The 24,166-nt window shown below is 42.8% G+C and overlaps 1 protein-coding gene across 1 annotated transcript; it reads right to left on the minus strand.

The window, feature by feature from the left end:
• Positions 1–2,259: 2,259 nt before the first annotated feature.
• On the minus strand, positions 2,260–19,297 carry LOC139475269 (uncharacterized). The gene is made up of 9 exons (XM_071258502.1): positions 19,157–19,297; positions 7,109–7,285; positions 6,655–6,884; positions 6,011–6,321; positions 5,001–5,681; positions 4,807–4,941; positions 3,851–4,006; positions 2,715–2,783; positions 2,260–2,330 (listed from the first exon to the last, which is right to left on the minus strand). The coding sequence occupies exons 1-9, from the start codon at positions 19,295–19,297 to the stop codon at positions 2,260–2,262; spliced, it is 1,971 nt and encodes a 656-aa protein (XP_071114603.1).
• Positions 19,298–24,166: the final 4,869 nt, after the last annotated feature.

Consider the following 24,166-nt stretch of genomic DNA (forward strand, 5'->3'; position numbering starts at 1 on the left):
TTCTTTTCCCAGAAAGGAGCTGAACCATATTGTTTTTTTCACAACACATTTTTTCAGGACATCCATCATAATATTTTGTACACAAGGACAATTTTTCCGCTGTATTTCAAAAAACAAATTTTAAAAAATCCAAGCCCTCCAAAATTTTCATTAGTCGGTGCCTTATATTCCTCGCTCTTGCTTGTGGAGAGTTGCTCCATATGACAAGACTGTTGATACAGTTTAATCATTATGTGGGAGGAGAATAGTGACTGCACGCCTGGTCCAGACAGCAATTGAATCGGGTAACAAGCACTGTATTGAGAGGCTTATGAAGATCCCAGCCATCTGTCAGTGTAACCAGTGGCGTGGAAAGTATTATCATGACCAGACAGCATATGCCCAAACTAATCAGAATACAATCAGACTGTAAAAGAGCGCCATTAGTCAGGTCTCAAGAAGTCCGACACTTTGGCCGTCCCTAGTGCCTGTAGTTGGGGAACCGTGCTTCACGATCTGATGAAGGTGTGTCTGTGAAATGATGTGATTGCAAGGTATCTCTTAGAATTGCTCCATTTCAGGGTTAAAGTGTCTGTGTTGTGTGATAGGTTGCTTCAGAGATTTGGTACATGGTCTCTGGTTGCCGTAATATGTGATCTTGATGATATGTAATTTGGGCTGGGACGGGGAAACTCGGGTATCCGGCTGGTGTGGGTACTGAGTAGGAGCTGGGTACCCAGAGGACTACCCAAAAATTATCTAGAACTCTATGGTTACACTATAAGTGATAAATATTGCACATTTCTTTCTGACTTTGCACACATTCCTTCTCACTTTATATGTTTGCATAATGATAAAACATCAGTCAACTTCAGTGTATGCATGACCAGATCGGTTTATACCTGTATCTCAATTTATTTTGACAGGAGTACGGTCAAACTTTTCCGAATGGACATGTTTTACCTATATCTTGAGACCTACAGCGGGTACCCGGGTAGAGTCGGGTAATAGGGGGCTGGTTAGTACATTTGGACTCGTCCCAGCCCTATATGTAATGTCAAGGTGAGCGTCTGATGTTATATGCAAGAAAGGTGCTTCAGTTGTAATTATGAAAAGGGTGTCAATGACTGGGTATGATGGCAAGTGCTGTTTGTTATATCTGATGTCGAACTGATAGCCTTGCTTCAGGGCTGTACTGAAATAAAAGTCCATGTATGTGAAGTAATTCTATCCACCTAATAGGCAAGTCTTGATGTGTGGTCTAAGGACTTTTATAGGGACAACTTGTTCTTATTATTCACATAACCCATGAAACAACCCACGCTTGCCATAAAAGATGACTATGCTTGTCGTAAGTGGCAACTAACGGGATCATGTGGTAAAGCTGGCTGACTTGGTTGATGCATGTCATTGTATCCAAATTGTGAGGATCAATGCTCATGATATCAATCACTGGATTGTCTGGTCCAGACTGGATTATTTGCAGACTGCTGTCATGTAGCTGAGTTATTGCTGAATATTGCTGAGTGAGGCATTAAAACAACAGACAAACAAACATATATTATTTTCATAATCTAAAAATTATGATTTAAGCTGGTAATTATTTCCTTAGAGACTTGTGCAAGTCTATGATAGGTTTTGAGTGACTTGTATCAAGTCAAGGCTGTTTGAGTACTTGCTCTTGGTCTCTATGAGAGGTTTGTTGAATGCAGTATATTTGTTTGACAGTGTTGTATTTATAACCAGTGAACAACTGTAGCATGTCAAAGGTCAAGGTCAAATTGAAGGTACCATAATTTATGTCTCTTCAATCCAATTTATTCATGTAATGGAAGGAAATCAAGTGAAACTTTGTAAAGGTCTCCCTGATCAGAAGATGAACAACTAACTCTGTGGGTGGTCCACACGACTATCCAGGTTGCAGTGTGATTCTCATTATTTCTTGTTTCATATCACCTGGACGATAGAAAGTTTAAGATATATTAATAAATATGGTGTTACTTTTTATTGATATATTTGGGGACATTATGTCAAGTAATAAATATTGTAAGGTCTTTGGGCTCCCATAACATACAACACTGAGGTACGAACACAAGACGTTTACTTGACAAGGATAACAACGAGACTGGTTACAATCGAAATCAAATCACGCGTCATAGCCTATGATTCCATGTGCAGCCACACACTACTGTCGGGGACCGTTGCATTTGGGCGAAGCTGTCCAGTACCGGGAACAAGCTCACAATATGAAAGGGCATGCCAAACCCTGAATTGTGGCCATTAATGTAGGCTGCGGTAGAACCATTCAAACACAACCGTGATGATGGACACTGTCAGTCTGTCACCCATTCCTAGAGAATGAAATAAGGAAGGAGATTGAATGTCAGTTTCAATGATTTGGGAAGTCTAGATTGCCTCAGCAAGTTCTGAAATTAAGCCTTGTTATGGGCTCCATTTGGATTTTTTTATATTTTGTAGATATATATTTTTAGATAAGATAACTTTATTTCTGAGACTAAAAGTTATTCTAGCGTAATGTGTCTTGAGGAACATAGTATGTTAAACACAGGAGGAGTCGTGAGGTGACACTCACATCAGTCAACACCGCTTGATGTTTACCAAACAAGCTGTACTGTTTAAGCCAACCAACATAAACACATGACCTAACTAATGTGTTTCCTGGAGGGCTGATAAGTTACCTCAGTGGGTTCCTCCAAACAGGTCCTATCACTGACCTCTCACCCCGGCACGCTGGCACCATTTACCAGCACCAGTTCTACCTTGGGGGCTTGCAGCCTTGAAAGCTTTAAATACCATATTTTGAATACCAGTAGTATTGACTAATACCAATAGACTGTCCCCTAAACACAGCTTGTTTTGATGAGATGGACTGACATACCTTGAGAATTAGATTTTAATACAATAAAATTCAAATCAATACCAGTTTGTGCAATTGTATTTTTGTCCTGAGAATTGATGAAAGGATGTTATTGTTTGGCAATTGTCCATTCTTCAAGTTAAATTTCTTTTGAAATCATAAAAATAACAAAATTAATGGTATCAATGTTTTTGCTGCCCACAAAAAGTCACATTTTGCAAATGGAATCTTTTTCCCTTACTAATACTAAAGTGTTGAAATCCTCAGGAACTCTCAATCTCATTAAAATCCGATCTTAGTTCTCGCTACCGCTAAACAAAGATCTGAGGACATCCCATTAAGGGTCACGTCAAATCGACCTTGCTCGAACTTTGACCGACCAATGGGATGACCAATCAGAAGGCAGCTTTCTCGTGCTTTACAGCACTAATTTCAAATTGGCGACTACGCTTCGAAACATATTTTGACAAATTCTCGATTACAAATTTGAAACCTGAACAAAAGAACATTCTGGAATGGCTAATAGATGGTCTACATTGTATGGACACAGTCGTTAAACCCGTAACTATTGTTCGGAGTTAAGGTTTTCGAGGCTGCATGATCAGAAATCACATTCCGACTGTCACTTTCTTAATCTGGTAAGCGATGCTCTGAGTGGTCGGATGAAAGGTCATTCTGACTTGATCCGTAATGGGATGTCCTCAGATCGGTAGCAAGAACTGAGGTCTGATTTTAATGCATTACAGGGACTCTAAGATAGATAAAAGGTGGTTGGTATGTCATCATACACTGATGGCTTGGATCGTTGCTCACATATTGACATATTGCTGGAATATTGCTGAGTGCAGCATTAAACAAGAAATGTATGCATGTAAATTTCTTCTCAAGGCAGCTGTCGCCTCAAGAGCAGATCCAGCATTTTGAAAAGGGAGGTGTCCAAAATATAAAAAATCCTCTCAGATAATTTTACTACATGCAACATATTAATATTACTTTTGGTTTTCAAAGGGTGGGGGGTGCCGGGGATGGTCCAGACCCCCTGGACCCCCTCTGGATCCGCCTGTGCTACTATACAGTCCCATCCCTGTGTGCTGCACAGCCTTTCACAGTTGTTGCTGATGTAGAGAAGAACTTCATTATAAGGCAGTGCTAATCAGATATGGAGTTGTACCAGCCAAATGTGGATAGAATGTGTTGTATTTCAAATGCAATCCAGACTTTGTTTTTAACACATGAATGTCAAGTACACCTAGCTCAATCTTCCACAAGGCTTATATTGATTTTAACAAGGTAAGAATGTAATAACAGTGTTCACGCTGACCTTGAATCTAATTAAAACAGCCTGCTCTTGTGCTTTTGCCAAAAATTCATCTTCAAAAGAAAAATGTGCATTTCAAGTATGACATGCCTACTGTTTTCTGAACAGTACTGCTATGGTGCTGGATTGTGTCACACTCACTCGTCCCATTCATTCATTCCTAGGTTACCAGTCCCACCTAAGACAGTGTTGAGGGCCGCAGAGAGGTACCGTAATCCAATCTATGACAGTATTGAGGGCTGCCACCTATGACAGTGTTGAGGGCTGTCAGGGAGGTACTCCCACCTATGACAGTGTTGAGGGCTGTTAGAGAGGTAGTCCCACCTATGACAGTGTTAGGGCTGTTAGGGAGGTAGTCCCATCTATGACAGTGTTAGGGCTGCCAGAGAGGTAGTCCCACCTATGACAGTGTTGAGGACTGTCAGGGAGGTAGTCCTACCTATGACAGTGTTGAGGGCTGCCAGAGAGGTAGTCCCACCTATGACAGTGTTGAGGGCTGCCAGGGAGGTACTCCCACCTATGACTGTGTTAGGGCTGCCAGGGAGGTAGTCCCATCTATGACAGTGTTAGGGCTGTTAGGGAGGTAGTCCTACCTATGACAGTGTTAGGGCTGCCAGAGAGGTAGTCCCACCTATGACAGTGTTGAGGGCTGCCAGGGAGGTAGTCCTAACTATGACAGTGTTGAGGGCTGCCAGAGAGGTAGTCCCACCTATGACTGTGTTGAGGGCTGCCAGGGAGGTAGTCCCACCTATGACAGTATTGAGGACTGTCAGGGAAGTAGTCCCACCTATGACAGTGTTAGGGCTGTTTGGGAGGTAGTCCTACCTGTGACTGTGTTGAGGGCTGCCAGGGAGGTAGTCCCACCTATGACAGTGTTGAGGGCTGCCAGAGAGGTAGTCCCACCTATGACAGTGTTGAGGGCTGCCAGGGAGGAAGTCCCACCTATGACAGTATTGAGGACTGTCAGGGAGGTAGTCCCACCTATGACAGTGTTGAGGGCTGCCAGGGAGGTACTCCCACCTATGACAGTGTTGAGGACTGTCAGGGAGGTAGTCCCACCTATGACAGTGTTGAGGGCTGTCAGGGAGGTAGCCCCACCTATGACAGTGTTGAGGGCTGCCAGGGAGGTAGTCCCACCTATGACAGTGTTGAGGACCGTCAGAGAGGTAGTCCCACCTATGACAGTGTTGAGGGCTGTCAGGGAGGTAGTCCCACCTATGACAGTGTTGAGGACTGTCAGGGAGGTAGTCCTACCTATGACAGTGTGGAGGGCTGCCAGGGAGGTAGTCCCACCTATGACAGTGTTGAGGGCTGCCAGGGAGGTAGTCCCACCTATGACAGTGTGGAGGGCTGCCAGGGAGGTAGTCCCACCTATGACAGTGTGGAGGGCTGCCAGGGAGGTAGTCCCACCTATGACAGTGTTGAGGGCTGTGAGGGAGGTAGTCCCACCTATGACAGTGTTGAGGGCTGTCAGGGAGGTAGCCCCACCTATGACAGTGTTGAGGGCTGTCAGGGAGGTAGTCCCACCTATGACAGTGTTAGGGCTGCCAGGGAGGTACTCCCACCTATGACAGTGTTGACGGCTGTCAGGAAGGTAGTCCTTCCTATGACAGTGTTAGGGCTGCCAGGGAGGTAGTCCCACCTATGACAGTGTTGAGGACTGTCAGGGAGGTAGTCCCATCTATGACAGTGTTGAGGGCTGCCAGAGAGGTAGTCCCACCTATGACAGTGTTAGGGCTGCCAGGGAGGTACTCCCACCTATGACAGTGTTGAGGGCTGTCAGGGAGGTAGTCCTACCCATGACAGTGTTAGGGCTGCCAGGGAGGTAGTCCCACCTATGACAGTGTTGAGGACTGTCAGGGAGGTAGTCCCACCTATGACAGTGTTGAGGGCTGCCAGAGAGGTAGTCCCACCTATGACAGTGTTGAGGGCTGTCGGGGAGGTAGTCCCATCTATGACAGTGTTAAGGGCTGTCAGGGAGGTAGTCCAACCTGTGATAGTGTTGAGGGCTGTCAGGGAGGTAGTCCCATCTATGACAGTGTTGAGGGCTGTCAGGGAGGTAGTCCCATCATTGACAGTGTTGAGGGCTGTCAGGGAGGTAGTCCCATCTATGACAGTGTTAGGACTGTCAGGGAGGTAGTCCCATCTATGACAGTGTTAGGACTGTCAGAGAGGTAGTCCCATCTATGACAGTGTTGAGGGCTGTCAGGGAGGTAGTCCCATCTATGACTGTGTTGAGGGCTGTTAGGGAGGTAGTCCCATCTATGACAGTGTTGAGGGCTGTCAGGGAGGTAGTCCCACCTGTGACAGTGTTGAGGGCTGCCAGGGAGGTAGTCTCATCTATGACAGTGTTGAGGGCTGTCAGGGAGGTAGCCCCACCTATGACAGTGTTGAGGGCTGCCACCTATGACAGTGTTGAGGGCTGCCACCTATGACAGTCTTCAGGGATGCCACCTATGACAGTGTTGAGGGCTGCCACCTATGACAGTCTTGAGGGCTGCCACCTATGACAGTGTTGAGGGCTGTCAGGGAGGTAGCCCCATCTATGACAGTGTTAGGGCTGTCAGGGAGGTAGCCCCATCTATGACAGTCTTGAGGGCTGCCACCTATGACAGTGTTGAGGGCTGTCAGGGCGGTAGCCCCACCTATGACAGTGTGGAGAGCTGTCAGGGAGGTAGCCCCATCTATGACAGTGTTGAGGGCTGCCACCTATGACAGTGTGGAGGGCTGTCAGGGAGGTAGCCCCATCTATGACAGTGTTGAGGGCTGCCACCTATGACAGTGTGGAGGGCTGTCAGGGAGGTAGCCCCATCTATGACAGTGTTGAGGGCTGCCACCTATGACAGTGTGGAGGGCTGTCAGGGATGTAGCCCCATCTATGACAGTGTTGAGGGCTGCCACCTATGACAGTGTTGAGCGCTGCCACCTATGACAGTGTTGAGGGCTGTCAGGGAGGTAGCCCCATCTATGACAGTGTTGAGGGCTGTCAGGGAGGTAGCCCCATCTATGACAGTGTTGAGGGCTGTCAGGGAGGTAGCCCCATCTATGACAGTGTTAGGGCTGCCCAACGCTGATGGTGGCTGATGCGCCAGGCAGTCTGCCAGGGAATACTGGAAGGAACATTAGTTGGTGTTAGTCTTGGCAGACTTTCCACCATTCAGGCTCGGCTCACACAACAAACATCTGAATGAATACACTTGTGAATGAGTTGCATAAATACACTTCTTCTCAGCTTACGCTCAGTGATGTCACAAGCATACAACACTTCATGTGTTGGTTATCGCAAAACTAGCATTCTTGATGGGAAAACTAAACATTGCAAAGTGGTTTAATACTGGGTGCTGTTTCAACATAAGAAGAATGTAGTATTTGTAATTTATAGCCTTGGTCATGTTATGTATTTATTGAAATGTGGAATTTAAGGTAAAAAGTGAAGGCTTTACACGATACATTGACTTTTGTGATTTAGGCCAATCTCCATGTTGTCATAGACAATCTCCATTATACATACATCCATTCACAAACAGTGTCTTCCAGTCTGCCAATGACTAAACCTCCAATGTTTGATTGTCTTTGTGACCCTTGAAGACCCAGGGTAGAATAGGTCTTCAGCAACCCATGCTTGCCATTAAAGTGATTTTGCTTGTTGTTAGAGGCGACTTACGGGATCAGGCTTGCTGACTAAGTTGATGCATATGATCGTATCCCATTTGTGTGGACCAATGCTAAGGATATTAATCATTGGATTGTTTGGTCCACACTCGATTATTTACAGACAGCGGGAATATATTCAGGGTTTTGCTGAGTGTAACATTAAGCAACAAACAAACAAATTGTGTTGGTGTTGCATTGACAAGCATCTATCCTCTTGTTGCACCAATGAGCACCTGCCCCTAACATTGCACCAATTAACCAGTGCCCCTAATGTTGCACCAATCAGCCAGTGCCCCTAATGTTGCACCAATGAGCCAGTGCCCCTAATGTTGCACCAATGAGCCAGTGCCCCTAATGTTGCACCAATGAGCCAGTGCCCCTAATGTTGCACCAATGATCCAGTGCCCCTAATGTTGCACCAATCAGCCAGTGCCCCTAATGTTGCACCAATCAGCCAGTGCCCCTAATGTTGCACCAATCAGCCAGTGCCCCTAATGTTGCACCAATCAGCCAGTGCCCCTAATGTTGCACCAATCAGCCAGTGCCCCTAATGTTGCACCAATCAGCCAGTGCCCCTAATGTTGCACTAATGAGCAAGTGCCCCTAATGTTGCACCAATGAGCTAGTTCCCCTAATGTTGCGCCAGTGCCCCTAATGTTGCTCCAATGAGCTAGTGCCCCCAATGTTGCACCAATGAGCCAGTGCCCCTAATGTTGCACCAATGAGCTTGTTTCCATAATGTTGCACCAATGAGCCAGCGCCCCTAATGTTGCACCAATGAGCCAGTGCCCCTAATGTTGCACCAATGAGCTAGTTCCCCTAATGTTGCGCCAGTGCCCCTAATGTTGCACCAATGAGCTAGTGCCCCCAATGTTGCACCAATGAGCCAGTGCCCCTAATGTTGCACCAATGAGCTAGTTCCCCTAATGTTGCACCAATAAGCCTGTGCCCCTAATGTTGCACCAATGAGCCAGTGCCCCTAATGTTGCACCAATGAGCTAGTTCCCCTAATGTTGCACCAATGAGCCAGTGCCCCTAATGTTGCACCAATAAGCCTGTGCCCCTAATGTTGCACCAATGAGCCTGTGCCCCTAATGTTGCACCAATGAGCCAGTGTCCCTAATGTTGCACCAAATAGCCAGTGTCCCTAATGTTGCACCAATGAGTGAGTGTCCCTAACGTTGCATCAATGAGCCAGTGCCCCTACTGTTGCACCAATGAGCCAGTGCCCCTAATGTTGCATCAATGAGCCAGTGCCCCTAATGTTGCACCAATCAGCCTGTGTCCCTAATGTTGCACCAATGAGCCAGTGTCCCTAATGTTGCACCAAATAGCCAGTGTCCCTAATGTTGCACCAATGAGCCAGTGTCCCTAACGTTGCATCAATGAGCCAGTGCCCCTACTGTTGCACCAATGAGCCTGTGCCCCTAATGTTGCACCAATGAGCTAGTGCCCCCAATGTTGCACCAATGAGCCAGTGCCCCTAATGTTGCACCAATGAGCTAGTTCCCATAATGTTGCACTAATAAGCCTGTGCCCCTAATGTTGCACCAATAAGCCTGTGCCCCTAATGTTGCACCAATGAGCCTGTGCCCCTAATGTTGCACCAATGAGACAGTGTCCCTAATGTTGCACCAATGAGCCAGTGTCCCTAACGTTGCATCAATGAGCCAGTGCCCCTACTGTTGCACCAATGAGCCAGTGCCCCTAATGTTGCATCAATGAGCCAGTGCCCCTAATGTTGCACCAATCAGCCTGTGTCCCTAATGTTGCACCAATGAGCTAGTTCCCATAATGTTGCACTAATAAGCCTGTGCCCCTAATGTTGCACCAATAAGCCTGTGCCCCTAATGTTGCACCAATGAGCCTGTGCACCTAATGTTGCACCAATGAGACAGTGTCCCTAATGTTGCACCAATGAGCCAGTGTCCCTAACGTTGCATCAATGAGCCAGTGCCCCTACTGTTGCACCAATGAGCCAGTGCCCCTAATGTTGCATCAATGAGCCAGTGCCCCTACTGTTGCACCAATGAGCCAGTGCCCCTAATGTTGCATCAATGAGCCAGTGCCCCTAATGTTGCACCAATGAGCCTGTGCCCCTAATGTTGCACCAATGAGCCAGTGCCCCTAATGTTGCACCAAATAGCCAGTGTCCCTAATGTTGCACCAATGAGCCAGTGTCCCTAACGTTGCATCAATGAGCCAGTGCCCCTAATGTTGCATCAATCAGCCAGTGCCCCTAATGTTGCACCAATGAGCCAGTGCCCTAATGTTGCACCAATGAGCCAGTGTCCCTAATGTTGCATCAATGAGCCTGTGCCCCTAATGTTGCACCAATGAGCCAGTGCCCCTAATGTTGCACCAATGAGCTAGTTCCCATAATGTTGCACCAATGAGCCTGTGCCCCTAATGTTGCACCAATGAGCCTGTGCCCCTAATGTTGCATCAATGAGCCAGTGCCCCTAATGTTGCACCAATGAGCCAGTGTCCCTAATGTTACACCAATGAGCCTGTGCCCCTAATGTTGCACCAATGAGCCAGTGCCCCTAATGTGCACCAATGAGCTAGTTCCCATAATGTTGCACCAATGAGCCAGTGTCCCTAATGTTGCACCAATGAGCCAGTGCCCCTAATGTTGCACCAATCAGCCAGTGTCCCTAATGTTGCACCAATGAGCCAGTGCCCCTAATGTTGCACCAATGAGGCAGTGCCCCTTATGTTGCACCAATGAGCCAGTGCCCCTAATGTTGCACCAATGAGCCAGTGCCCCTAATGTTGCACCAATAAGCCAGTGCCCCTAATGTTGCACCAATAAGCCTGTGCCCCTAATGTTGCACCAATGAACCTGTGCCCCTAATGTTGCACCAATGAGCCTGTGCCCCTAATGTTGCACCAATCAGCCTGTGCCCCTAATGTTGCACCAATGAGCCAGTGTCCCTAATGTTGCACCAAATAGCCAGTGTCCCTAATGTTGCACCAATGAGCCTGTGCCCCAAATGTTGCACCAATGAGCCAGTGCCCCTAATGTTGCACCAATCAGCCAGTGCCCCTAATGTTGCACCAATCAGCCAGTGCCCCTAATGTTGCACCAGTAAGTGTTTGTGAATGAAGTACTGAGATTTTGTCCTGGTATGATGCCAGTAAGAACTTTGGTCTCCTGCCATCTTAAGTCTCCAGATATATCTGGCATCACCACTGTGTTGGCAGCAGCAGTCTTTGGCGCCACCATTGTCTGGCGCCACCAGATGATCAATGGACGAAGGCTGCTGTGATTGTCTAGTGGTCAACTCCGTGTCCTACCATAACATGGTCATAGTGGCCTTCTAGGGTTTGTTGTCTTTGTGATTTGGGTACATACACTCCCATCTATCATGCTGTTATTGGTATTGTGGAATGTTTGCAGCAGAGACATTGCAATAACCTACCAGACAGTCATCATGTTCAAGATCAGAAAACCTACTTTCCTTATTGGGGACTTGCATGTCAATGTAGATGTGTGACGTCTTTGTATATTATGCTATCATGTTGGGAGGTATTCAGTCTTGGGATTAGTTTGATATGGCAGACAGAAAGAACTGTTTCATTGAAGTGATGATGTTATGTATAGAGTCTGTGATGGTAGGATGTATTGTGTGTGTTCGTGTGCCCAGCTGCTGGGGTCAGGCGAGGTGTTGTGGGGCAGTAGCACCTCCGACCTGGCACACTGTTGTTTTTTCACCTTGTAAGTTGTCAACTGATCTCAAGGGGTATATCATGTGATGTACCCTGTGTGTGAATGAGTATGGTTTTACGCCGCTTTTAGCAATATTCATGTACCCATGTCGTGAATGGAACCCGGGTCTTCGGCGTGACGAGTGAACGCTTTAACCACTAGTCTACCCGACTGCTTCCCTGTGTGTGAGACTATGTACCCCAAGCCATTTAGTTCACACACAGGGTACATCTCACTCCCTATGTCCTAATGGATTGGTTCACAGTGAACTTATCTTACTGACATTCATTCATACAGGTCTAGTATTCATGTCATCAGTTTCACTGAGTAGATGTAGACGACGATGCAAATGAACCGAGTTACTTCCCTTTACTCATTGCATTCGGATAAATGTTGGTTCATATAAAAAACTCAGCGATACTTATGCAAGACAAGCAAGTTACCTAAGATGTGCTCCAATTGAATTCTCAAAAGGCAACATGAGCAGGCTACATGGAAAATAATTCCCTGCGACAGAAGCTGGTATTTTAATGTAAGGTAAGATAATGCTGTTTATGATGTAAGTAAAACTCTGCTCTTATAATTCTCATGCTGTGTTGTGTTGTCTTTCCAACGCTTGAACCATGTAACATTTATGTATGCATATTAATTATGATGTGTATAAACAACCCGTACCGTGATAGTAATGTCAGTGCATTTATCAAGGATGATGATCCAAGCATCAGTACCGGCGCATCATGAGGTTTAAGTATTGTAACGCAGTGTTTAAAATAATATCGGCTTCCACTTTGTTATTGAGTGAGTTAGTGAGTTAATATTTTACGTCAGATCGGCAGTATTTTGTTATTGAGCTGCAGTAATCACTTTGTATCATGGAAGGGGTCCCCTTTAACCAAAAAGGTCCACCCTTAAGACAGTTTGATTAGATTTGTTTGTTTGATGTTTAATGCGGCACGCAGAAGTATTCCAGCGATATGACGGCGGTGTGTAAATAAAAATAAAAATAATAATAATAACATTTTAGGAATTTGTTATAAATCAGTTGCTATGACAGCATAAGCTATGAGATAACATTTGTGCATGACCTAAGAGTGAGTGTGTATGTGAGTATGGTTTTACGCCGTTTTTAGCAATATTCCAGCAATATCATTGCTGGGGAGACACCAGAAATGGGCTTCACACATTGTATCCATGTTCGGAATCAAACCCAGGTCTTCGGCTTGAGGAGCAAACGCTTTCACCACAGGGCTACCCGACCTCCCTCATGACATAAGAAGAAACACTGACAATGTAGACTGAGCATAGAAATAACATTAGTAAATGTGATAAAAATAATGGCAGAATGAATTATAAGCCTCTTACTACAAGCATTGTCGCCTCTAACGGCAATCATGGGTTGCTGAAGACCTATTCTAACCCGGATCTTCATGGTTACAGTTAACTTTACAGTTAACCTACGTTTTCTTCATGAAACTTTTATTTTTTATGCATTTATAGACCACACTTGTCCAGGTACTAGCATCTGCTAAAAAGCAGTTTATTTGTTCCATGACCAGTGTATCCGTATGCATTCCAGTTATCATTCTCAACTCCCTAGGGAGTATACAAGCTGCCTACAGGTGTTAGAGGTTTTTTACATCCATCTTAAACAGCAGGTGATATTCCCTGCTAGATGAACAAAGACACCACATGTTTTGACACTTGTGTTTCGGGTGTATGAACGTATTCGTGTTTCCACCAACTGGTCATCTACCAAAGGAACCAGCTTTCATGTGAGGATTGCTCATCATCCCTGAATACCTGCCTAGCCCATCTCTGAAGCTTGACCACTGACTGCTGGGTGAATATATATTATTATCATTGACTGTTGCTATCACCACTGTATTTTTGAATTTGATAATTACCACTGCCATCATATTATTGAATCTTGTACTACCACTCTATTGTGTACTGCCATTGTAATTGATGTGCAGTAATTTGTGTTGATTTGTAAACCTAGTTAATTTTGTAATACATTTGTTGATTGTACACCACTTGTTGGTTGTTTGTTGGTTTCATACCAAGTTCTTTTACTCAGATATCTGAGTCACCATATTGTTTCAATTGGGGAATCAACATAACACATAACAATAGGCTAAGTAACAACCTTTCAGCTGGACCACTTCACCCAGTGACTGCTGATAACACATCCCAGGACATGATGACACACCGGACGTGGACATATAATCCCTTCCTGGCAGATGTAACAGCTCATGAAATCAAACAGAAAATAATTAATTGTTTTTGTAGCCATAGCAACTTTGTATTGAAGCCTGTGTGATGCAGTGTAGTGGGTGGTGATGTCCAAATCACCGGTGACAACCGGACACGAAGTCAGGGAATACTGAAATATTGTTGTGTTGAGATCAAAAGATCCAGTGCTGAAGAATAGGGAACAGATTTATGTTTGTATGTGCCCATGGGGTCTTTTCTTAAACTTAGGAAACACTGTGAACTCCCTGTCACAAACCATCTAGTGAACTATCCTACTCAATGTTTGATAGGAACTTTGAGATATTTCCTACTCAGGGATAGAATCAATGAATATTTATGAGAAATTACAGATTTTCTGTCTTTAGTGAATTCATTTGTAAGTTCCGAGTTGTACATGGTGAGGAACTTTTAACGTTCATTCACAAGCTTGAGGACAGATATTCCAAGTTGTGTGTCAGTTATTCTTTATATTACCCACATGACGGCTGTCTGTAAATCCAGTGATTGATATCATGAGCATCGATCCATGTTATTGAGATACGATGACATGCATCAACCAAGTCAGCGAGCCTTACCACCTAATCCCGTTAGTTGCCTCTTACAACCAGCATTGGTTGCTGAAGGCCTATTATAAGCTAGAATCTTCATAGAACTGTTTTGTTATTGAGAAAATGTAGAGAAATGTGGGTTTCCTGATCCAAAGTGAAGATATCATCTCAGTTGTTGGAATGATTGTCTCATAAAAGCGTTTGTGGATCACATCATCTTTAATAATTTGTGACAATGCATTCAAAATTCATATGATGTCACTTTGTTCTGGGCCTCTTCACAAACAATCAACAATTGGACAATTGGAATGAACTAGAAAATCAGCAAGAAGCCGAAAATATATTCCCAGGGAGAATTACTGAAAATATTGCACTGATAACCTTGCTACTATGGGTAAAATTATAAGCTGTTGCAGAATCACATTAGGTTTTATAAAATATAAGGAGGGACGTATTAAACCCTTTGTACCCCGTGTGATCTTACCGACGTGTCTTAATGTGACATTGAAAAAGAACTAACACAAATTTATAATTGATAGGAAACAGCTGATTGATTGAGCTGAGGTTAACTTGTGCTATGTCACGTGACTTCCACCGACTCGGAAAAAGCGTGTGGCTTTTTGCTTTGAAGAGAGGGATTTATTCTGTGTCTCAGAATCCACGTGCAGCCTGTATTACTCATGGTGGGGTATAAGAGATTTATTACTCCACTGAGAAATTCATAACCCTCCAAGGCTGGCCACAGAGTATTTTGTCAAGATCACGTGGGCCAATCAGATCTCTTCATTCTGACATGGAGGTATGATAATTGTCTTATTGTGCCACAGGGTATCATAAAATGTTGGAATGTAAACTTGGAGGAATTTACAGCTGAAAGTATTCTTGTACCAGGAATTCAATATTCAAGCATCTGTTTACATTTGTTCTGCTTTTGTGATATATACTTCTCAAAAGAACACCCAAATATTTTTATTTGACTATAATTAATCTGTCATGGCCAGAAAGGTTAACTATATATAAAAGGTCATATATAAAAATCAGTGTTCTTTAACTTCTTTTGAGTAGTATATTTTATTTTGTGAATCCTGGAAGAAAAGAAGTATCTCTATTACAGTTGTGTGGTATAGTGGTGTGAGAACCAGGTTGAGTGTTCTCTGATCAGTTACCTAATGACTCTTCTGTTGAGTAGCCGACTGCTTCATTTGTCATATAAAAACAACCAAAGTTTAGTGGATTTATTTCTCCCATCCCGACTACCATAAACAATAAACCACAATATGATTGTGGCAGGTCAGCTCCGAACATCACAAATCGTTGTGTTCACTGTTTATGCTCGTCCTTTGTCCGTCAAGTCTGTGTCAGTGACTGATAAAATAATCAATCCACGGCAGTTAGATGGTGTCTGTGTCTTGACATATTTATGGGTCTAGTTTGAGTAGGTTCTGTAGAAACGGAATAACTGCCATTAAAAGCATAGGATATACAGTATCAGATTCATCACCCATTCACTACCTTCACGTCTCAGCCTGTTTATTATGTCTGTGATAAACAGTGTCAGATATGTCAACTGACCCATTCACATACCTTTTTTAATCTGGCATGTTTATTATGGCTATGATACAAGATGTGTGAGTGAGTGAATGTTGTTTTACACCCCAGTGGAAATATTCCTGCTATGTCAGGGTGTCCTGTAGACAATAAAGTCTGGACCTGCCTGACATGTAAAGAATAATTTTTAAATAGTATTGAGTTGAAAGCAATCTTTTTTAATTCTAGTGAGATCTTTGGATCACAACACCTGTGCCCATTTGCACTTGCTAAGATTATCGTAGGCCTATGTTAAAGTATGGGAGTTACGATCATCTTAGAGCTAAGATAGCTTTGTGCAAATGGGCCAAGGAGTTTGGGCATTGCATGTTTTCTCGCTGCACACTCTATATGAAGACTAAGAATCATTAGCCCTGGGATCTTATTTCAAATGTCTAAGTTTGTGAAATTCTGAAATTCTGAAATATGTTTCTGTAAAATACATCAGTTAATCTATATTTCATATGTGATAAACGGAGAACGTTTCACATCTCAGAGTGAAAACTCAGAGCATTTTGAATGATTAAACTTGACTAATTAAAAAACATATTTGTAATGTTGAAACATTTGTAATCTTGATTAAGAGCAAGACACCTTGAGAAACATATTTGGCCCACTTCAAATTTCAAGGGTTTTCAGTACTCAGACAACACACTCTGTTTGGGAATGCAGAGGTAGACGGAGTCTCCTTTATTCCTGCTTGTGACATGAGTCGGCTGATGAGGTTGAGTGGTGGCAATGTGTCACCTGGCTGATTGTGTGCGCTTCTACCCCTATTGCATTGGTTGGTGCTCATGCTGTCAATCACTGGTTTGCCAGGCCCATATTCCATTATTTATACACCATCATGATATTGTTTGAATAGTGCTGACTGACGTTAAACAACATTCACTCATACAAGCTGTAGTCAGTGTACACTCTGGAACTGGTCATTATTACAGGGAGAGGGACACACACACACACACACACACACACACACACACAAGCACACACACACACACACACAAACACACACACACACACACACCATAATAATAAGACTAGTCCCTTACAACATGAAAAAGGGACTTGGTCACATTATCAACATTGTAGAGAACATTGTCCTATAGAGAACATTGTCATGTAGAGAACATTGTCATGTAGAGAACATTATCATTAAGAGAACATTGTCATGTGGAAAACATTGTCCTGTAGAGAACATTGTCATGTACAGAACATTGTCATGTCGGGAACATTATCATGTGGAAAACATTGTCCTGTAGAGAACATTGTCATGCCGGGAACATTATCATGTAGTAAACATTATCATGTAGAGAACATTGTCATGTTGGGAACATTGTCCTGTAGAGAACATTGTCATGTCGGGAACATTGCCATGTAGTAAACATTATCATGTAGAGAACATTGTCATGTTGGGAACATTGTCCTGTAGAGAACATTGTCATTTCGGGAATATTGTCATGTAGGGTCATTGTCATGTCGGGAACAATGTCATGTAGAAAACATTATCATGTAGAGAATATTGTCATGTCGGGAACATTGTCATGTAGAGAACATTATCATGTAGAGAACATTGTCATGTAGAAAACATTATCATGTAGAGAATATTGTCATGTCGGGAACATTGTCATGTAGAGAACATTATCATGTCGGGAACATTGTCATGTAGAAAAGTATCATGATCCATATTTATTTATTAAAGGCACTATTGCGAATATTCTTCACATTTATATCTATTTTTTATAACAATTGGGAATATGCTGAGTCCCTACAGTAACATGATGCAATCAACATAGCTGTTCGCCTACTACCAGGAACTGACTAATCCCCACTAGATCTAGACTCTAGAAATTCATTTCCTTATTGCATTTATTGTTTATTTTGGTCTGCTTCTTACTCGCTTGAAACTATTTTCTGTGTTTTAAAAATTATGAGTACTGCAACTAATGACATTAAGAAACTATTTAATTTAGGAATTATGACTTAAACTAATAATCATTTCCTTAGAGATGTGAAAGAAATATGTACTAATGTGTCAAAAAATGCCACAATATCTAATTTTCTAAAACCCAATGATGAGCAAGTCCAACACAAACAATAAACGTTTCACATCTGGTATCAGGATTGTCTCTTCTGCACACAATGGCTCTTAATTTGCAAATGTGTGCAATTCTAGTCTCACAGAAGCCTTTATCGTACATGGTAGTGACAATCAAAGTTACTCTTTAAGTCATATATCATAAACCAAACGTTTCATTGTATTTAGATTTTTGAATAAAACATGTCAGACTAAATAAAACATGCCAGTAGTTTAATTAATAATGGATACTGATTCTTCACTTGCCTGATGTGCTTCACTTAAAACCTGCATGTGCATGCAAAGTATCATTTAAATCCACCTGGAAAAACACAAAGATATGAACAGTAATTAAAACAGTCTCATGAAATACAACTGGAACTGTTGGAGTAAGATGTCAAATTTTGGAATTCAACTGGGAAAAAAATTAAGCTCTCCTAGCTGCAAACAACATGAAGAAACAAAAAAAATATATATATTATAGTGCAAGCTTACTGAGATACCATGCCACAGTTTAACATGAATAACCCACTCAAGACACAATATACTGACTCCAAGCTGACCAGTCGGTGTTTTTGCACCTTAATGCCGAGCGAGCGCCAGACAGGGTAACAACAAGTACCATCTTTTAACGTCTTTTGGTATGACGCGGCCTGGGATCGAACCCCGGACCATCCACTCTCCGGGCGGACGCTCGACCACTAGACCACGGAGGCGGTGTTTACTTGAAGAAAACAGAAAGATATGGTACAAATCCAAATACGGAATTGTATATTTTGTCACTTATGCGTCAAATTTAGAAATGTCCTCCATCTGTCTGACATAATATTTTTACTGGGGCCTTGAATGTAGTATGAGGGCTGGTCAAAGTTTTTTAAGCCTAACAAACAAAGCCAGTAATTGTGAAAGTGTTTTTAATTTTATTTTTCAACATAATCTCCCTGCTTTTCAATACATTCCTCGTATCGATAGTGAATCTTTCAATTACAGTCACGAAGAAGTTTTCTGAAACCACCCTGAAAAACCCATTCACGTCATTTTTGAGGTCATTGTTGTCATCATAGCGGTGTTCTTTCAGTTTAGGAAACAGATAGAAATCACATGGTTCCAGGTCAGGCGAGTATTGAGGGTAAAGAAGCCTCGAACCCACACTGTCGCACTGCCGAGAGGTGAGAAAAGAGGCATAGTCATGAAGTAGTAGAACTCCAGCAATCAGCATTCCTCGCCGCTTCTCTTTGATAAAATGTCTCAGGCGATGAAGTAAATCAGCATTGTTGGCACTGTTAATCATCTTTTGACTCTATAAGTAATCAATGAGGAACACATCCTTTGCATCCCAGAATACAGTGGCCGTAACTTTTTCTTCACTGGTCTTGAAGACTTGAATTTCTTTGGTGCCGGAGAAGTGGAATGGTGTCATATCATGGATTTACGTTTTGACTCGGGATCATACTAGTAGACCATGTTTCATCACAGGTTATTTATCTCTTTTTTAATTTGAGGAAATCCTCCTCAATTAGCTCTAAATTTTCTCTAGCAAAGTCAGTTTTTTCCCCCTTAAGATCAGAATTTAGAAACGTTTGCACTCAACGAGCAGATATCTTATTCATCTGTAAATGTTACTTTAAGTGGATCCATGGCTTAGACCCTTGTCTTCCTCATATTCAGCAATAGTACTACGTCAATCTGACAGAAGAAGTTTTTTCTATCTCCTTGATTGAATCTTTATTGATGGAAATTGAGGGACGTCCAGGCCTAGGATCATCATCAAGGCGAGATCTCCCAGACTCAAACATCGCTGGCCAAGTTTTAACAGTGAAATAACTAGGGCACTTATCCACATACTTTTGTCACACGCGGTCATGAATTTCTTGGGATGTACTTTTCTCTAAAGTAAAAAATTTGATGACTGCGAGGTACACCATTTCTGTGTGCTTTTGGACCCCTATAACGTTCAACTGACTGTCACTAATATACAAACGGCCTCAACAGACCAAATACACTTACAATGAACTACTCAATGTACCACATTGACTTGTTCACTTTGTTATTGCCCACAGCTGAAAGGTAGTCAAGCTTAGAACCTTTTGACCAGCCCTCGTAACCCTGATCAAATAACCTTTAAACAAGACGCTCTTTGAAATATTCATAGAAAGGGCAAGGTATTGATTGTACCTCAATAGTTGTGTAAAGTAGACACCAAAGGTTGGAGCTGCAGGAATATTGCTTGACATAAAGGGAAAGTTTACAACTGGAAAGTTGAAGTCATCCCTCTTGTGGAGAAGATTTTTTTCTCACTCTGATTCGTTATGCATGGATCCAAATATAAAACAGGTATATATGAAAATATGGCCCTGTCCTTGCGAGTATATGAAAGAACAGTGTTCTAATGTCAACTTTTCAGCAGGTATCGGTGGTGCATGCATCATACGCCCGTGGAGATCCAGGTCCGAATCGGTCTTCGCCATCCGCCATCCTGGTCGTAAGAGGCGACTAACGGGATCGGGTGGTCAGGCTCACTTACTTGGTGATGCCTGTCATTGTATCCAAATTGAGTAGATCGATGCTAATGATGTCAATCACTGGACTGTTTTGACCCACCTCGATTATATATATAGACCACAGTCATATAGCTGGGATATTGCTGAGTGCAGCGTTTAACAAACAAACAAAAACATGTGTCACATACATGCATTAACAAGAGATCAACGTCATATGTAGATTTTTACGAAAAGGTATATGAGAGTTAAGAATATATAAAAATAGAATAGGAGCGATGCTTATCTTGTATCCAGGTGTGTAGATACACCGAAATCATTTGAGGAGGTTGTTCTGTTGAGTATTGTAACAACGCTTGTCGGTCTGACGTTGATTAATGAATAATTTGCACACTCGTATTAGACTATATATGCAAGGGGCCGACGTATGGTTCTCAGTAGGAAGTGACAACTTGGAGACGATGGCTTGCGGTATATACAGTTTTACTTTATACATGTAGATATATACATACAAAAGACACCATGTGCCAGGTTAGCACATAGTGTTAGTGATTGTTGTCTAGGTGCCCCGGAGCACCCAGCCTAACCCTAGCTAGGCTAAGGGTAAGACCATGGCTCCTGGGTAATGAGCCTTTGCAATTAAATGTTCTTCAGACAACGGGTGTCGTAAATCAGTCGCTATGACAGCTGTCTGGTCTTATTTTTTATCATAAAGTTAAAGATCGCAGAAAAACTTGATGGCACGCTTTATGTTGTTATGTAGAAAAGGTGCCGGAAGTTTGTTGCTTGTTTCCAGTTGTATCACAATGGCATGTAAATAATCGGCCTCGGCCAGCAAACCAATGGTTGATAGCATGATGAAATGTGGGGTGGGATGGGACAGGATGATGTTTTTTGTGTTTTTTGTGTGTGCTTCAGATGAAATAATTAAATGGCTACACCTATTGTATTGGGTTACAGATTAAAAGAACATGATTATTGTCCGTCTGCTCTGTCTTTGATTGACAGATAAAAATCGAAAAGTAACTTAATTTTCTAAATATTCCTGATAAAATGCATTGTATGTGGCATCTTCAAAAAGCACACGAGGAGAACAAAGCCCTTCTGGCAAAATATTCATGTTTGTATAAATATAGTAAAGACTCGCACTACCAACATCATGTGTTGTTCCCCAAACCCCGACTCGCCTAGACAATTGTGTGCCCATACTGTTTTTAATCAACTTTGAGCAACTCATAATTTGTTTTGGTCCTGATTGGAAGCGAGAAACCGTTTGTACTTAGTTTTCGGATCTACTGACCCTAACACTGTGAAATAGAACATATTCTGATAACCACGATATGTTTTACATTTTCCACCCATAAACTTACATTTTCTGCACTTCTTTCTTATTGTTTTACTATTTTTTTCCAACCAACCAGAATTTGTCAATAAACGATTTGTAAACCACGAGATTAAGAAAGTCTGGCCAGAAGGAAATCATGTAAACCATAAGAAACAAAGTGTGGTCTGAGCAAGACAATGAGGTGAGGTGAAATTGGGTTTAACAATGCATTCAAGATTATTGCACTTACATAGTGCCGTGCATGCACGTGTGTGTATCTGTGTCTGTTTGTCTGCTTGTACTAGTCCAGACTAATTCCAGCGCTAGCCCACATAGATACCATGCCGCAGTGTAACATGGATACCCCGCTCTGACACAGCATTCTGATTCCTTGTCTTTGTCCCAGGCCTTGTTTAATCCCTTAATGCCGAGCTCCAGGCAGGGCAACAAGAAGTACCATTGTTTGACGTCTTTTGATATGACATGTCCAGGGATCGAACCACCGACCTTTCAATCTCCCCTTCCTGATAAGATCAGGAGCTATAGGAGCTACATTTAATACACAGCAATCTAAAGTTTCATTTAAAATATGAAAGTTTATTTTTTTACAACCGTAAAATATTTTTGATTTCAAACAAACACAAAATGTCAATATTTAAATCCGAAGTCTGGATTCCTGTGTTTGAGGCGACAGATCACTCTTTTTCACCTAGTTGGGATGTAACTCGGTGTTTTTTTATAATGCAAACCATGTGTATTTTAAAATAAAGTATCAATTTCACGAAACTAATATTGTCTGTTTTCATTAAAAGTGGAATAGAATTATTCTTGTTATGTACCAGCTTTTGAGTGGATGTAGTGGTGTGTTTGGTGTCACAATACATTAATTGATTGTTTGTCTGTTTGATTGACTCAGTGTGGCGACTTCTTCTTATGTTTGTGCAATAGAAACCTGTTAATCAAGTCTCTTTGATTCATGTTTATTTGATTGTGTGAGTGCTGGCCAAGGGGGATGCAAATGTATGGCTCACCATCAAGGGAGAAATATCATTGTCATGACACTGAGTGATGGGGACGACCAACAACTAGACAAAACTAATTAACAACAAGTTGAATCTAATCTGTGGCGGGACTGTCGGCACTGGAGGTGGGCGAGGTGAAGTCGGGTTTCAACATGACGTTTAAGATTATTGCACTTGTATAGTGATGCAGATGCAGTAGTGTGTTTGTGTGTGCATGCGTGAACATGCGGGTATGCTTGTTTTAGTCCGGACTAATGCTCTTATATAGTGCTAGCCCACTAAGGTACGTGCTGCAGTTTAACATGGATACACAACTCAAGACCCGCGAAGATCCGGGGTAGAATAGGTCTTCAGAAACCCATGCTTGACGTAAAAAGTGACTATGCTTGTCGTACGAGGCGACTTTTATGAGACAACATTCCAACAACTGAGATAATATCTTCACTTGGGATCAGAAAACCCATATTTCTCTACATTTTCTCATAAACAAAACAATCCTGTGAAGATTCTAGTTTATAATAAACTAGTGTCCAAAAGAAACGATACCAACTTATTTTCAAAATTGTTTTTTACTAAGTGAATTGTCTAGTATGAAAACATGCCAATTCGTATTGCACATCCCAAATACAGCATAGTCGATAAAAAATACCGGGAACACGTGATCACTTCCGGGAAAAAACGTAAATTTCGTGAAAGTGACATTTCCCTCTCTAGCATGTTCTGCACGTGCATAAAAACTGTATAAAACGGCTGATCAGACACGTTGTTATCACAGCAACAAAAAGAACACAAGATATGCCACGTTTGACAGCCATCGAGAGAGGGAGAGCCGTTGGAATGGTCCAACAAGGAGCGTCACACGTCGACGTCGCCAGAAGGTTGGGCTGCGCACGCATCACTATCACCAGGTTGATGCAGCGGTTACGTCAGACAGGTCAGACGTCAGACAGGCCCAGGAGTGGAAGACCACGAGTAACCACGCCCCGTGAAGATCGTTACATCCGGGTATTACACCTGAGGAACCGCACCGTAACAGCGACGTCCACGGCGGCTACAGCACTGGGACACAGGATCAGTCGACAGACCGTCTACAGGAGACTACGGCAGTATGGTATCCGGCCACGTCATCCCTACCGCGGACCGCTCCTGACGCCTCGACACCGGAACAACAGACTGATCAGGGCTGTTATGTTCTCTGATGAGAGCAGATTCCCCATCTTCAGAAACGATGGACGGCAGCTTGTATACCGACGATTTGGTGAACGTTTGGCGCCTAACTGTATCCAACAGGTCCGGCCGTTTGGAGGTGGAAGGTT

The sequence above is a fragment of the Haliotis cracherodii genome, unplaced genomic scaffold (assembly GCF_022045235.1).
Source record: "Haliotis cracherodii isolate W230 unplaced genomic scaffold, xgHalCrac1.p SCAF_3, whole genome shotgun sequence".
In the NCBI taxonomy this organism is placed as follows: Eukaryota; Metazoa; Mollusca; class Gastropoda; order Lepetellida; family Haliotidae; genus Haliotis; species Haliotis cracherodii.

Coding starts and splice junctions, on each gene's coding strand:
- LOC139475269 (XM_071258502.1), bottom strand. CDS start 19,297: ATGATTAACAGTGCCAACAATGCTGATTTACTTCATCGCCTGAGACAT. Junction 7,286..19,156: donor CCTCTCGGCAGTGCGACAGT/GTGGGTTCGAGG, acceptor TGTTCCTTCCAG/TATTCCCTGGCAGACTGCCT. Junction 4,942..5,000: donor AGCCCTCAACACAGTCACAG/GTAGGACTACCT, acceptor CTTCCCTGACAG/TCCTCAATACTGTCATAGGT.